This window comes from Nomascus leucogenys, chromosome 10, assembly GCF_006542625.1.
Source record: "Nomascus leucogenys isolate Asia chromosome 10, Asia_NLE_v1, whole genome shotgun sequence".
In the NCBI taxonomy this organism is placed as follows: domain Eukaryota; kingdom Metazoa; phylum Chordata; class Mammalia; order Primates; family Hylobatidae; genus Nomascus; species Nomascus leucogenys.
Window position 1 is genome coordinate 11,663,657 of NC_044390.1, and position 13,245 is coordinate 11,676,901.

Genomic DNA, 13,245 nt, shown 5'->3' on the forward strand with positions numbered 1-13,245 from the left:
CTGAGTTCACACCATTCTCCTGCCTCAGCCTCCCAAGTAGCTGGAACTACAGGTGCCCACCACTGTGCCCAGCTAATTTTTTGTATTTTTTCTTTTTTAGTAGAGATGGGGTTTCACTGTGTGAGCCAGGATGGTCTCTATCTCCTGACCTTGGGGAGCACGCTTTCTCTATATTAAGGTGCCCTGTAGGTTTTCTAGCCAGGGGGCAGGGGTAAAACAAGATGGCAAGCTAGAAAGCTCCTACAGGGGAGGGACAATGATGATTCTTGAACTCAGATGGAGGCAGTGGCTGTGGAGGAAAAAAAAGACAGGCTCCAAAGATATTGAGGAGGTAGAATGGACATCTGTTTGTGACTGATTAAATATAGGGGCAAGACAGAGGGAAGCATCAAAGGGGGCTGACGGTCCAGTTTCTACCTTGAATGACTGGGTGGGTGGTATGGAAAAGACTGAAAGAGGAGCAGGTAGACATGGGAACCAGAGATGACTTTTGAACATGTGACGCATGAGATGCCTGGGTGATATCAGAGTGAAAAACGTCAAGTCAATGACTAGATTTGCAGAACCCACATGGGTCTGAGTTAGAGAATCAATCCCTTCGAACTCTGGAGTTTCCTTTGCTCATTATTTTTGAAGTCTTCTGTTGGCTAACTCTAATATGAAAAGAAACAGTTAATCTATACACTGAAGAAGATTTTTCACTGATTCTCCTTTGGTTATGTGGTGCAACCCACAGTCAGCTCCCTGCCCTCTTACGCACACCAAGTAACAAGTACTTCTATAGTGTTTGCCCTACCAGGCATTGTTCTGAGTATTTAGTATGTGTTAGCCTGCTTACCTCTCACAATTGCCTTGAAGGATAGCTATCATATTATCTTCACTTTCTTTTTTTTTTAAATTTTCTTTATCTTCACTTTCTTAAATGAGAAACGGAGGCACAGAGAGATGAAGTAACTTGCCTTGTGTGAACAGGCCAGCGATGTTTAATCAGAATTTGAACCAAGTAATCTGGTTCCCGAGTCATGCCTTTTACCACCACACATTAAGCTTTGCTGCCTCTTCAAACGTCAGAAATGATATTCAAGGCCACTTTTAGTTCTCACCCTTCCACATTAAATACCCCTGCTCCTTGCTTGAGCTGGTTTCTAGATGTTCCCCTCCTTCATTAGCCTTATTTTCCTGCTCTTGAGCAACTAAAGTTTGCTGGCTTGGACCATGTGTATGAATGAGTCTTCTCTTCTGGATGAAGGGCAGGAACCAGGCCCTGTGTTTATTCCTTCTGAATCCTTTATAAAGCTGCCAAGAGTACGCACACAGATCAAGCCCTCATAGGCGGACAGGGCGGGCCAAGTAGGGATAATAGGCCTGCCCACATGGGTGACATGAGTCAGCTGGGAATATACTTTTATCTGTCACAACCTTAATTAAGGGAAAAGGCCTTATTTTGTAAAATACTGGCCTTGTAGCTAGAAATGTCAACATAATGAATTGGCTAATTGTTCTTTCTTGCTGCAGATCTTCGCCAGTGTGGTCTCTAGATCACAGCATTGAAGCTGGAAGGCACCTTACCTGGTTGCACTCTACGACAGGACTGACCTATGCTATGGCACGGATGCTGTGGGGCCAGGCCGCCTCTCACGAGGTTTTGGATCATGCTCTGTCTCTTTGGGAGGATTTTTCAGGGACAGACTCTCCCCATTTCTTTCACCCTGTGGTTTTCCTTCCTGTCCTGTTCCTTAGGGGCTGAGAAGTGTCAGAGAACAGCCACTGTCTGCTCCCTGCCAGGGGTCTGGGGACACTCTGTTGTCACTGGGTCACTCCTCGCCCTGCCCCTTGCCCCCTCTGCAGATATTTCTAACTCATAAACCCCTGCATGCCTCCTCTGCCAACTGGCCTCTATCACTCCCACGGCTTATGTTCCTCCCCACCTCCCACCCGCTAGTATGTCAAGACAAAACCCGTCTAGGAAGGGAGCCTAACCAGAAGACACAGGTCACCTGGCCTGCACAGCAGCTCCATCCCTGCCAAGGAAATGGAGGCCTCAGGCAACTGAACTTACAGAAGACATTGGTCCTAAGGGTTGCCCTTGGGAAGGGGCTAGGGAGTGGGGATTGGGGAGGTGTGAAGGAGAGGCCGCCTTTTCACTAGGTATCTTTTTGTATTACATCTTCTTCAAATATAAATACTTAGATTTTCAGCAATAATCTAACTCTCCTAGCTCTGTTTCCAAGTGCATTAAATAACCTTCAGATAATAGTCTGGCTCTTCACACAAGGTTTTCTACAGAGAGAAAAATATGCTGATCTGCAAGCATGCATGTTCGTGTCCTTGTAGGAGGAATTTTTCTCTTAACCCATTAATAAACAGGTGTTCTGATTTATACACCAGTTCATGAATCTTTTTATCCCATCTCTTTTCCGAGCCTGATCTGCTCTGGGTCCGGGAATCCCTTGGTTTGCGAAGCTGAGGACCAGACCTGGAGGGGGCGGACCCTGGCAGGGCCCTGCCTATCCACAAGGCACCGCTGCATGGCCAGCAGCCTTCCTCTGGTCTTGGAAAGCAGCTTTGCTTCCTATAACAGGTTAAGGCTGCAACAGTAGTAGCAACAGCTCCCATATTCTGGGTCCCCAAGAGAAGGCAGGCCAACAGGATCCCTGACTGGCTGTAGAATGACCAAGTGAGAGGAGAGTGCCATGCATTCCCAGCCTGAGCTTCCTGAGGAAGGAATGTGAGCCATCAAATGGAAAACCAGTTGAGAAGTCTAAGGGCCACCGAGAGTGGATCCGAAGCCCCCAACCTGCTTTATGATGAGGTGCTCCTCATCTGATGCATGTTTGTGGTCGAGGAGTAGGGGAAGAAAAGGGAAAAAGATGTCATGAAAAAGAGGAAATGAAGGATGACTAAGAAGGGGCAGGCAGGTTTCCACCAAGAAAGAAAATTCAGCCCGCCAACCATAAAGAATGAAATGGCGACAGCCACTGTGACCTTGGAGGAGTTGCTTAACCTCTGTTGCCTCCGTTTCCTTTTGTGGAAAATGAGAATAACGACAGCATCGACCTCAAATGTTGTTCCACTGATTCAACAGGGTCATACACGTAAAGCACTTTGCCTGGTTAAGCTCCACATTCCCTGTCCTGACCCCGACTCCACAACACAAGCACACACACAGCTGAATGTAAATAGCTCTTGGGCATTGAAAATACACTCAAAAACCTCAGAGCCACTTGGGGAGAGACCTGGCCAGAAGTCACAGTCTCTTGAAGGACCGGATCTGAGTCTCTGATGGACTTCCTTCCAAATAAGGAGACAGTGACAGTGACAAGGAGAGAAACAATCATCTGGTCTAATACCTTTTATATTTGTGCACCATGAATGAGCCAAACGAGATTAAGATACAATGAGAAAAAAAGGTATTACTTTAAAAATAGTATATTTGTAAAATTATTCAGTAAAGTTCTACAGAACTAAGCCCTCTAATTCCTGGCAAGCAACCACTTCTCCAAATCCAGACCTCTGATTTCAGATCACTAGTCCTCTCTTCCAAGGCTTGAACTCTGCTACGTCGTTGCATAACCTTGCAAGTAAGTCTTAGCAGAAACCATCTCGCATTTTTAAAGCCTATGACTCTAGCGCACAGAAGAGTGCAGGGAGTGGGTGATGGTAAACTCCACCTGTTGCACCCCCGTTCCCCATCCATTGTCATTCTACAGGGATGGGAAGTCTCCTGCCTAGACAGGTGAAGTGGGTAGAAGCAGAAGAACTGCTGAAAGCCATTGCACTAGAGCCGCACTACCCAATATGGCAGCCACTAGACATGTGTGGCTACTGAGCACTTGAAATGACCTGTGTCTGAATTGAAGTGTGCTCTAAATGTGAAGTGCACACCAGATTTTCAAGGCTTAGCATAAAAGAAGCATAAAATATCTCATTAATAATTGTTTTCTGGCAGGGTATGGTGGCTCACGCCTGTAATGCCAGCACTTTGGGAGGCCGAGGCAGGCAGATGACTTAAGGTCAGAAGTTTGAGACCAGCCTGACGAACATGGTGAAACCCTGTCTCTACCAAAAATACACACACAAAAAAAATTTAGCCAGGCATCATGGCACACACCTGTAATCCTAGCTACTTGGGAGGCTGAGGCAGGAGAATTGCTTGAACCACAGAGGCGGAGGTTGCAGTGAGCTGAGATCACACCACTGCACTCCAGCCTGGGCGACAGAGCAAGACTCCATCTCAAAAAATAAGTAAATAAGTAAATAAACAAATAAAATTAAGCCTTTAAAAATAATAATCTATTCCTTTCATGTTGAAATAATAATATTTTGAATATACTGGGTTAAATAAAATATATCATTCAAATTAATGTTACATATTCTTTTTACTTTTTAAAATGTAGCTACTTCCAAATGTAAACCACATATGTGGCTCCAATTTGTGGCTTGCGTGATATTTCTGTTAGACAGCCCTACTCTAGAATCAGCTTTCTGTGTTCTTTCTGTTTCACCATTACCACTACTATCCTCATGGTTTATCCTTACTCTTCACAGGAGTGAGCAGTGACACCAGGGCAAGCTAACTAGCTATTCCTGGGCCTTTGTAACCCTGGAAAAGAAAGGAGAGAATAAACTAAAATCATATTCTTTTGGTTGGTTGTTTCACTCCCCCCTCCCAATGATCACAGCAATTTCTGAATGCAATACAATGCATGTAAGACTTAATGGGCTTCAGTTTACTCACCAGTAAAAATGAAGGCATTCGGCTAAATAATCTCAGAGGCTCACAAAATTTAAAAGCTAAGAGACTTTAGGATTACCTGGCCCAGTAGTTTTCAACCCAATCAGATAAAACACACTTTTTATAACAAACATTTTATAGTACTCTACTAATCTGGTATAAAATCCATAGATCATATAACCTGCCCATGTTTTTAAATTAATATAACATGAAAACTGTAATACAAAGGAGAAATGAAAAGAAAATAGCTTACAGAAAATGTTGTGTATTTCAGTATGTGGATACTCTGCTTGATTGCTCTAAAGGACAAGGGAGGCTCAGATTCTTGTACCTGTAGAATAACCACGAATGTGATATCACAATGCAGACAGATATAGGTGTGTTGCTTAGTGACTCAAACATCATTAGTGTCTGCTATAATTTGATTTGTTGGAGATTATTAATAACTCTTGGTAAAGTTCTGAGCAAAATAAAGTACAATCTTACCTCTATTTATACACACTCCTGGAAAATTCAGTGCATATTTTCAGATGTGAAAAATACTATATGTTTATATAGAAAACATAGTTGGATTCCTTCAATGTCTGGTGGGACATGAAAGTCATGCCAGATATGCGCCAGGTGCTTGCTTTGTGGGATTGCCCAGAGCATTGTTTAGCAGTTCTGCACCTGCCCATCCAATGTCACCAGCACCCCACCCCCAATCATTGTGACATCTAAAAAGCTACCTTCACAGATTGCTACCAGCACCCAAGGGGGTGATTCCAACCTCTGCACAGAATCTCTTTCAAACACTGCATAATTTGAGCAAAACGTGGGGCAAAATCATACAAAAAATTGATATTAGATCTAGGAATGGTAATTTTTTTAAGAAAACATTGTACATATACATGATCACGTAGGTTTCACAATTTATGTGGCTGGTTTCACGCATCCCTGTTGGCTCTGTCTCATTTCCAGTTATGAAAATGACTTGTCTTCTGAGATGCTTTGCTTGTGTCCTTACTTGACAAAGGAGGCCTGGAGGCTCAGAGAGTTGGTGGCAGGCGAAGCTGGAGAACGCAGGCCTCGTGACTGCCAGTTCTGTGCTCTCAGGCTAGCTTCCTCTGGCATTCTCCAAAGTTTGTAGGATGTCACAGCAGCAGTTGTGCTAGTTGCAACACTTCTGATTCTAACTGCAGTGCTTACTTTCAGAGCCTCGGCCTTTGCTGCTTACATAGGATTCTAGGATCCGTGATGGAGGCAGATTAAATATTTAGATCCCTCGAACAAGTTAAATTACAATTGGGCTGGATTCCCACTGGGTAATCCCACTTGAACCTTGTGTACTCTGGGGGCAACATGAACTTGACGCATTTCATTCAAAACTCACATGAACAGAGAGTGAAGCTGGCTCCTCTCCATCTCCCCCGCCCCCACAAAAAAACTGCTTATCTCGGAATGAAAAATCCATCCAGTTCCTTGGAGGATTGGCTTTGCCTTGCCCCATAGCAGACATAGTGTGTGTATTCAGCGGGAACAATTTGCTCATGCCAAGAAACTAGATCCTGTTTGAATGACAGTAGTTATGGAAAAACAATATGTCTACAGCCCACACCAAAGCATGGCTTGTACTTTATGGCTGGCATTGCCCCAGCAGAGAATTGGCAGGCAGCTGAGAAACCTCTCATGGCCGCTGGACTCGGACAACCATCTCTACTGCCCTCGCTTGCCCTTAACTGCCTATATCCCTTAATTTGGGCTTTTGGTCTAGGAGCAATATCCTCCAAGTCAATTTCTGTTCTGTGGCACTCTCGGTAGCTGGGGGAAAGGGTGATTCTGGCTGGCCCTGGACCCTTAACTATTCTCAGAGTCTCCAGAAACATCTTTTATTCTTCTTTCTTTCTCTCCTTTTTTTAAAGCCTATAGACTCTTTCCGTTTCCTCGGCAGCTCTAAGCTCATCCTGCCCCCTCCCCTAGCTTAGCTCCATACCCCCCTCTCAGGACAGTGGTTCCTTAATGTCCACAGAACCCAGGTCAAGCCCATGTCATGACAGCAGGTGTCCCTTGTTGCTGGGACTTGGACCACCGAGGCCCTCTGGGCTTTGAGGTAATTTGTCATACACACTCTGATACATGAGCCAGAGAACTCAACCTAAAATAGTTACAGGTGGGACAGAAGAAACAAACGAAACTGGGCATCAAGATTTCTCCAACTGACACATATAATGTGAATGTGAGAGAAAGCATAGGAGCACAGATCGGTGAAGAAAAAAGAAAAGGCCATGGAAAGAGAGAGGAAGTTTCTGTCCCAACTTTCCCTGATTACTTGAAATTCTGTGTGTCTGAAGTGAGCCAAGAAAAGCTGCCAAGAAAGAAGTTGTGGAAGATAAGGGCACAAATGCAACATCTAGTTTTCAGTGCTTTGTAAAAGCCCAAAGACTATTGTGTGTTCTTGACAACTGCATTACCACGTTAGATTCCAGTTTTTTTGAATTTGGATGTTTTGGGAGTTTTTACATGGCTAGATTCTTGGCATCTAGTGATAAAAGGAAAGGGACTCTGACAATGCAATTTCCAGTTACAAAATAGGTGTTAGTTCTTATTTAATTATACAATCCCTTCTACTCTATCAGCTATTGGCAAAGTTTTCTGCGCATTGTCTTAATGCTTTGTGATACAATTCTTTTATGATATAACACCTATCACTTTAATTTATATTTCCTGCCTTTTCTTCCTGCACTAATTTGAACCATACCAAAAACTGATACAAAAGAGGAGAAACTTCATGCAGGACAAATAAGGATATTCTATTGGGGCAATTCTCAATTAAAGTTAGCATTTTACATAACAATACAGGATATGGCAAAATCAACTCAAGATGCAGTATATTGCAATCGCATTATAACTAACCAAGTCCAGACCTAAATTTTACATCAGTTGTAAATCATGGTGAGAAAAATAAAACTTATGCCTGAGCCAGAGTTTGCTTTCCTTGGATTTGGCAACAAACTATTACTAACTGCACAAGATAGGCCACAGGGGAGAAAATAACTACATTTCTTTGAAACAATCCCTGGTTATAAAGGGTAGCTAATTCTCATTTAGTAACCAGCTGGATTTTTAAATAATAATACCACCTTTAATGAAAATTGATACATCTAACCCCAAAAGAAACCATGTCTAAATGACATTCCTGGAACTTAGAATACAATTTTTTTTTTTTGTATTTTTTTAGTAGAGATGGGGTTTTGCCAAGTTGGCCAGGCTGGTCTTCAACTCCTGACCTCAGTTGATCCACCCACCTCGGCCTCCCAAAGTGCTAGGATTACGAATATTTTTTGAAGTCTACTATTTATTTATGCCAGTTAGTCAGTTAGTTTATATACATTGCCTTGTTTAAGCTTTTTAGAAGACTTATTAACTAAAGTCCATAGTTGACATTAGGGTTCCTTCTTTGTGTACAACACAAAGAAGGGTTTGTCAAATACACAATGTCATGTGTCCATCATTACAGTATGTTCTCTAGTATCATTCTATGATTGATATAGTAATATAGTATTCTAGATACTATAGAACAGTTTCACTGCCCTAAAAGTCCCCTATGCTTCATCAACTCATCCCTTACTCCCTTCCCTGAAGGCTTGGCAATCACTGATCTTTTTTACTCTCTCTATAGTTTTGCCTTTTCCAGATGTCATACAGTATACCGCCTTTTGGACTGGCCTCTTTCACTTATATATAGATGTTATACAGTTTTGCCTTTTCCAGATGTCATACAGTATACTGCCTTTTGGACTGGCTTCTTTCACTTATCAATATGTATTGAATGTTCCTCCATGTCTTTTCATGGCTTGATAGCTCATTTCTTTTATCACTGAATAAAAGATACAGATGAACATACCACAATTTATCCACTCAGTTACTGAAGGGCATCTTGGTTGCTTCCCAGTTTTGGCAATTATGAATAAAGCTGCTACAAACATTTGTGTGTGCAGGTTTTTGTGTGGACATAAGTTTTCAGTTCCTTTGGGTAAAAACCAAGGAGATGGATTGCTGGATCATATGGTAAGAGTATGTTTAGTTGTATAAGAAACTGCCAAACTGTCTCCTAAAGTTGCTGTACCATTTTGCCTTCTCATTGCTTAATCTTTTAGCAGCCTTTCAATGTATGTATTTTACCACCTGTTACTCAGATGAACAAACTGAGATTTCAAGAGATTAAATCACTTGCCCGACGTCTCGAAGCAGAGTGAGGACTAATGCTGGGATTCAAATTTGGGTTGATCTGGCTTTAAAGCTGGTGATCATCCTGCTACACTACACTGCCTCACCAAGCAAACCCAGCACTGAGCCAGGGCAGAGTCCTTCAGTGGTGCCAGTATAGGTAGCCAGCCTCTGCTGAATGTATTAACGTCCCCATCCTGAGTCTAAAGACAAGCATCAGGGAAATGTTCTATCACACAGCCTTGAAACTTTACTCCTTCCCCTGAACCAGAGAGTCACTTTTTTCTTCCTCCTCTGCCCCAGTTCTGGGGAGCGGCTGTAAGGCACTGTAAATCTGGCACAGAGCAGGCACTAGAAGTAGTCATGCCTCAATGCAACTCTAGCTGTGGGCAAAGACAGCCTGCTCTTATTAAACTTTGCATTATCATGCCATGAAACCACACTCAGTAATGCAAACACTAACCCAAAGCCCCAGCGTGAGGTTTCAGAATTCAGGGCTTCTTTCAAAAAACTAGACCACCAGCAGCCGGCTGTTCTAGGAGGGGGGCTAAGGGAAAAAGTCACTGACATCCCCTTAAGCCAGAAACAACTAAAGATAACTTATCACAGGCTCATATCTATAAACAAAGGGACTTAGTCACTTGAAAATGCTTCTAGATTTTCAGCTCAAGACAAGGGAGTTTTGCATTGCATTTTCCAGGTGTGATCTGAATATTTCTCATTCTCAGTCTGGCATAAATCCAAATACACTTGTACCTCAGTTAACTGATTGTCACAATGTATAGCATAGGTTGAAAGACAGGCAGTGATAGTGCTGGGAGAGAAGGCCAGGTTGAGCCTACTGTTGGGGCTGGGCTTGAGGCTCAGCCCTAGCAATGACTTAGCAGGGCCTTGAGGCATGACATGGAGCCACTTCACAAGGAGGCTGGGAGTAATATTTACCATGTCATAATACACACATCAGCCATACTGCATTCTGCAAAGGGCCTAGTGAAATTCCCTATTCCTTTTTTTTTTTTTTTGATACTGAGTTTCGCTCTTGTTGCCCAGGCTGGAGTGCAATGGTACAATATTGGCACACCAGAACCTCTGCCTCCAGGGTTCAAGCGATTCTCCTGCCTCAGCCTCCCAAGTAGCTGAGATTACAGGCATGCACCACCATGCCCAGCTAATTTTTTTTATATTTTTAGTAGAGATGGGGTTTCTCCATGTTGGTCAGGCTGGTCTCAAACTCCCGACCTCAGGTGATCCGCCCGCCTCGGTCTCCCAAAGTGCTGAGATTACAGGCATGAGCCACCGTGCCCAGCTGAAATCCCCTATTCTTAAGGCACATCGGTTCTTTCTCTTCCTGTCTTCTCTCATCAGCAATTCCAGCTACATTAGTCACGCCAGCTTTCAAACAGGGCACAGAATGTCCTACTTCAAGAGAAAGTACAATTTGATACAGTCTAGAGACATAGCTTAAGAAGAGTGAGTCTTGTTTTCAGGGTTAATATGGTCTGGTTAATTTAGAGAGTGTACTTTACACAGCAATTTGGACAAGCCTAGAAGCACAGCCCTTGCTGATGGTAAATTCTTTAAAAGGTTTGTACAACTTTCCAGTTGTTGAGCGAGAAGGTTATGTAAGACTAATTCTTTAGCTGCCGCTTGTAGGAGTGGTTAGATTTCTATCAAGAACACAAGTTGAGGGGAAGGGATGAGACTGTTGAATACGAAAAGAGGCTAAATTCATGGAACTATTATGCCCATGTCTTTATCCACCAAGGGAGGGCTATGGATTTAGTTCACATTTTCATATATGTAGAAAAGGGAAACAAGAATAATGTGTAAACCAGCTATGCCAAGATGCCCGTTCATTCCGTGTTCATTCAATTATAAAGAAAAGTCCTTACTGTGACTATGAGGCAGTAAAGAGGGTAAGGCCATACTGGCACACACTGGACCTTGGGGTCTAGGAAGCACAACCACTCAGGCACTGGGGAGGCATGGTCCTGGCATTCAAGACTCCATGTCATTACAGCATGACAGAAAGAAGGGATTTTGTGATCTAATCTGATCAGTCACTGCCACCCAATTCACATCAAAGAAAATGGAGACCAATGGGTTTAAATGATCTGCCCAAGGTCACACAGCTAATTTATGGCAAAGATGGGGCCAGAACCCCATATCTCTACCCCCAATCCAGGATTTCTTCCAGAACACCCATGTTCCTCAAACTGAGGCAGACCTACTCTCTGAGCACAACTATATGCACAGCAAAAGAATAAATCTGGTGTACTTTCCTGGAGAGTCCATTTAAATGATAAACATTTTATCTTAAAACACATATGAATATATTATGAATAGAAGTAAAAGTTCCGGCTGGGCACAGTGGCTCACACCTGTAATCCCAGCACTTTGGGAGAGCAAGGCAGGTCGATCATGTGAGGTCAGGAGTTTGAGACCAGCCTGGTCAACATGGTGAAACTCCATTTCCATTAAAAATACAAAATTATCTGGGTGTGGTGGTGTGTGCCTGTAATCCCAGCTACTCAGAAGGCTGAGGCAGGAGAATCGCTTGAACCTGGGAGAAGGAGGCTGAAGTGAGCCAAGATGGTGCCATTGCACTCCAGCCTGAGCAACAAGAGTAAAACTCAATCTCAAAAAAAAAAAAAAGAAGTCAAATTTCACAAAAATGTTTATAATAAACAGAAGCCTTCACAAAGATTCTATGCTTGAGATGAGCCACTGTGGTCTACCTTCCCCGACCCCCTAGGAACATGGTCAGTCTGAGGAAGGCAGGGGATCTTCAGAGGTGACCTGGGCAAGCAATGCAGTACTCAGTACATGCAGCTACTCAACGGCATTGGCTCACTCAGAGGTGATTGGGGACTGAAATGTATCAACTGCAGCCACAAAGAGCTGGACTGATAAGAGGCAATGCAGAGCACTCCAAAATACTGTGACCTGACAATGTCTGCTAGTCTCATTGGCTTCCTTAAGAAACTGGGTGGGCACAGTGCTGCAGTAAAGGGGAGCTGGATGTTCTCATGGGATAATAAAAAGAGAACTGATATGGTATTGCTGTGTCCCTACCCAAATCTCACCTTGAATTGTAATAATCCCCATGGTGGAGATGACTGAATCACGGGGGCGGTTTCCCCCATACTGTTCTCATGGTAGTGAATAAGTCTCACGAGATCTGATGGTTTTATAAATGGGAGTTCCCCTGCACAGGGTCTCCTTGCCTGCCAGCATTTAAAACATGACTTTGTTCCTCATTCGCCTTCTGCCATGATTGTGAGGCCTCCCCAGCCATGTGGAACTGTGAGTCAATTAAACCTCTCCTTTACAAATTAGCCAGTCTCAGGTATGTCTTTATTAGCAGCATGAGAACAGGCTGTGTGAGGGAGAGCTAGAGCAAAAGCTTGAGCTCTCCCTTCACACAGCTCCTTCTACACAGCTCACTCCTCCACCTCATTCAAGTCTTCACTCCCAGGACACCCACTGAATGGGGCCCTCCCCACCCACCCTCATTAAAATCACACACTACCCCCATGCTACCTCTGTTCCTTAGCCTGCTCTATACTTTTTTTTTTTTTTTTGCCTAACACTTACCATATTCTAACATACCAGGTAATTTACTTATTTATAATGCTTATTGTCTGCCAGCCCCCCTTCTCACCCAGTTAGAATGTGAGATCCCCAGGCCTGTTTTCCAATGTAAACCAAGTATCTAAACAGTGCCTAGCACACAGCAGGCACCCAATAACTACTTGCTGACTGATGGATGTACTCACTGGTTTCTATATGGATGGCTTTAGGTCTCAGCTTAGCTGCTACTTCCTTTGAGAAGCCACTTCTGACCAGCCAAGCTGGAGGTGCCATGCCAGTCATATCACTCAGGTGATCTGCATCATAGCATTTATCACTACCTCTCATAGATTCTCATAGATTTGTTTATTTTCTCTGTCTCTCCACCTCCCCGATCCCCAACTTCACAAATGTGGAACTTTGTCTTGATTACCAGGGTGTCTCTTGTACCTAGGACAGTGCCTAGCACGTGGTAGATAATAAATGTCTCTGGTCATCAGCTGGAGGGCTGGCTGCCTGGTTCTTGATCCAGCAGCTTGAAAGAATTAAGGGGGCTGAGGCCATGAGTAATCTGAGTTTGCTACTTCAGGAGAAGCTCCTCCACCTCTTCTGTTGGAGGTAACTGCCTGCACCCAGAATGAGCCTTGGTGCACCCTCCACATACCTGACATGGGGAGCATTCCTATTCTCTCCTTCAGTCTGCCTTGTCCATCCCTCTGTGCTCCTATGAA

At 43.6% G+C, this 13,245-nt stretch overlaps 1 protein-coding gene across 7 annotated transcripts in view; it reads right to left on the reverse strand.

The window, feature by feature from the left end:
• LOC100604623 (suppressor of cytokine signaling 2) overlaps window positions 1–13,245 on the reverse strand; it is a 338,229-nt gene that overhangs the window by 77,086 nt on the left and 247,898 nt on the right. The window contains exon 3 of one of the 7 annotated variants that reach the window (XM_030819853.1): window positions 5,004–5,066. The exons of the other annotated variants lie outside the window; for them this stretch is intronic. Coding sequence (XP_030675713.1) covers window positions 5,053–5,066 — 14 coding nt within the window. The 3' untranslated portion in view covers window positions 5,004–5,052. Of the gene's footprint in view, window positions 1–5,003; window positions 5,067–13,245 lie in introns of those variants that run through there. 7 annotated transcript variants of the gene reach the window in all.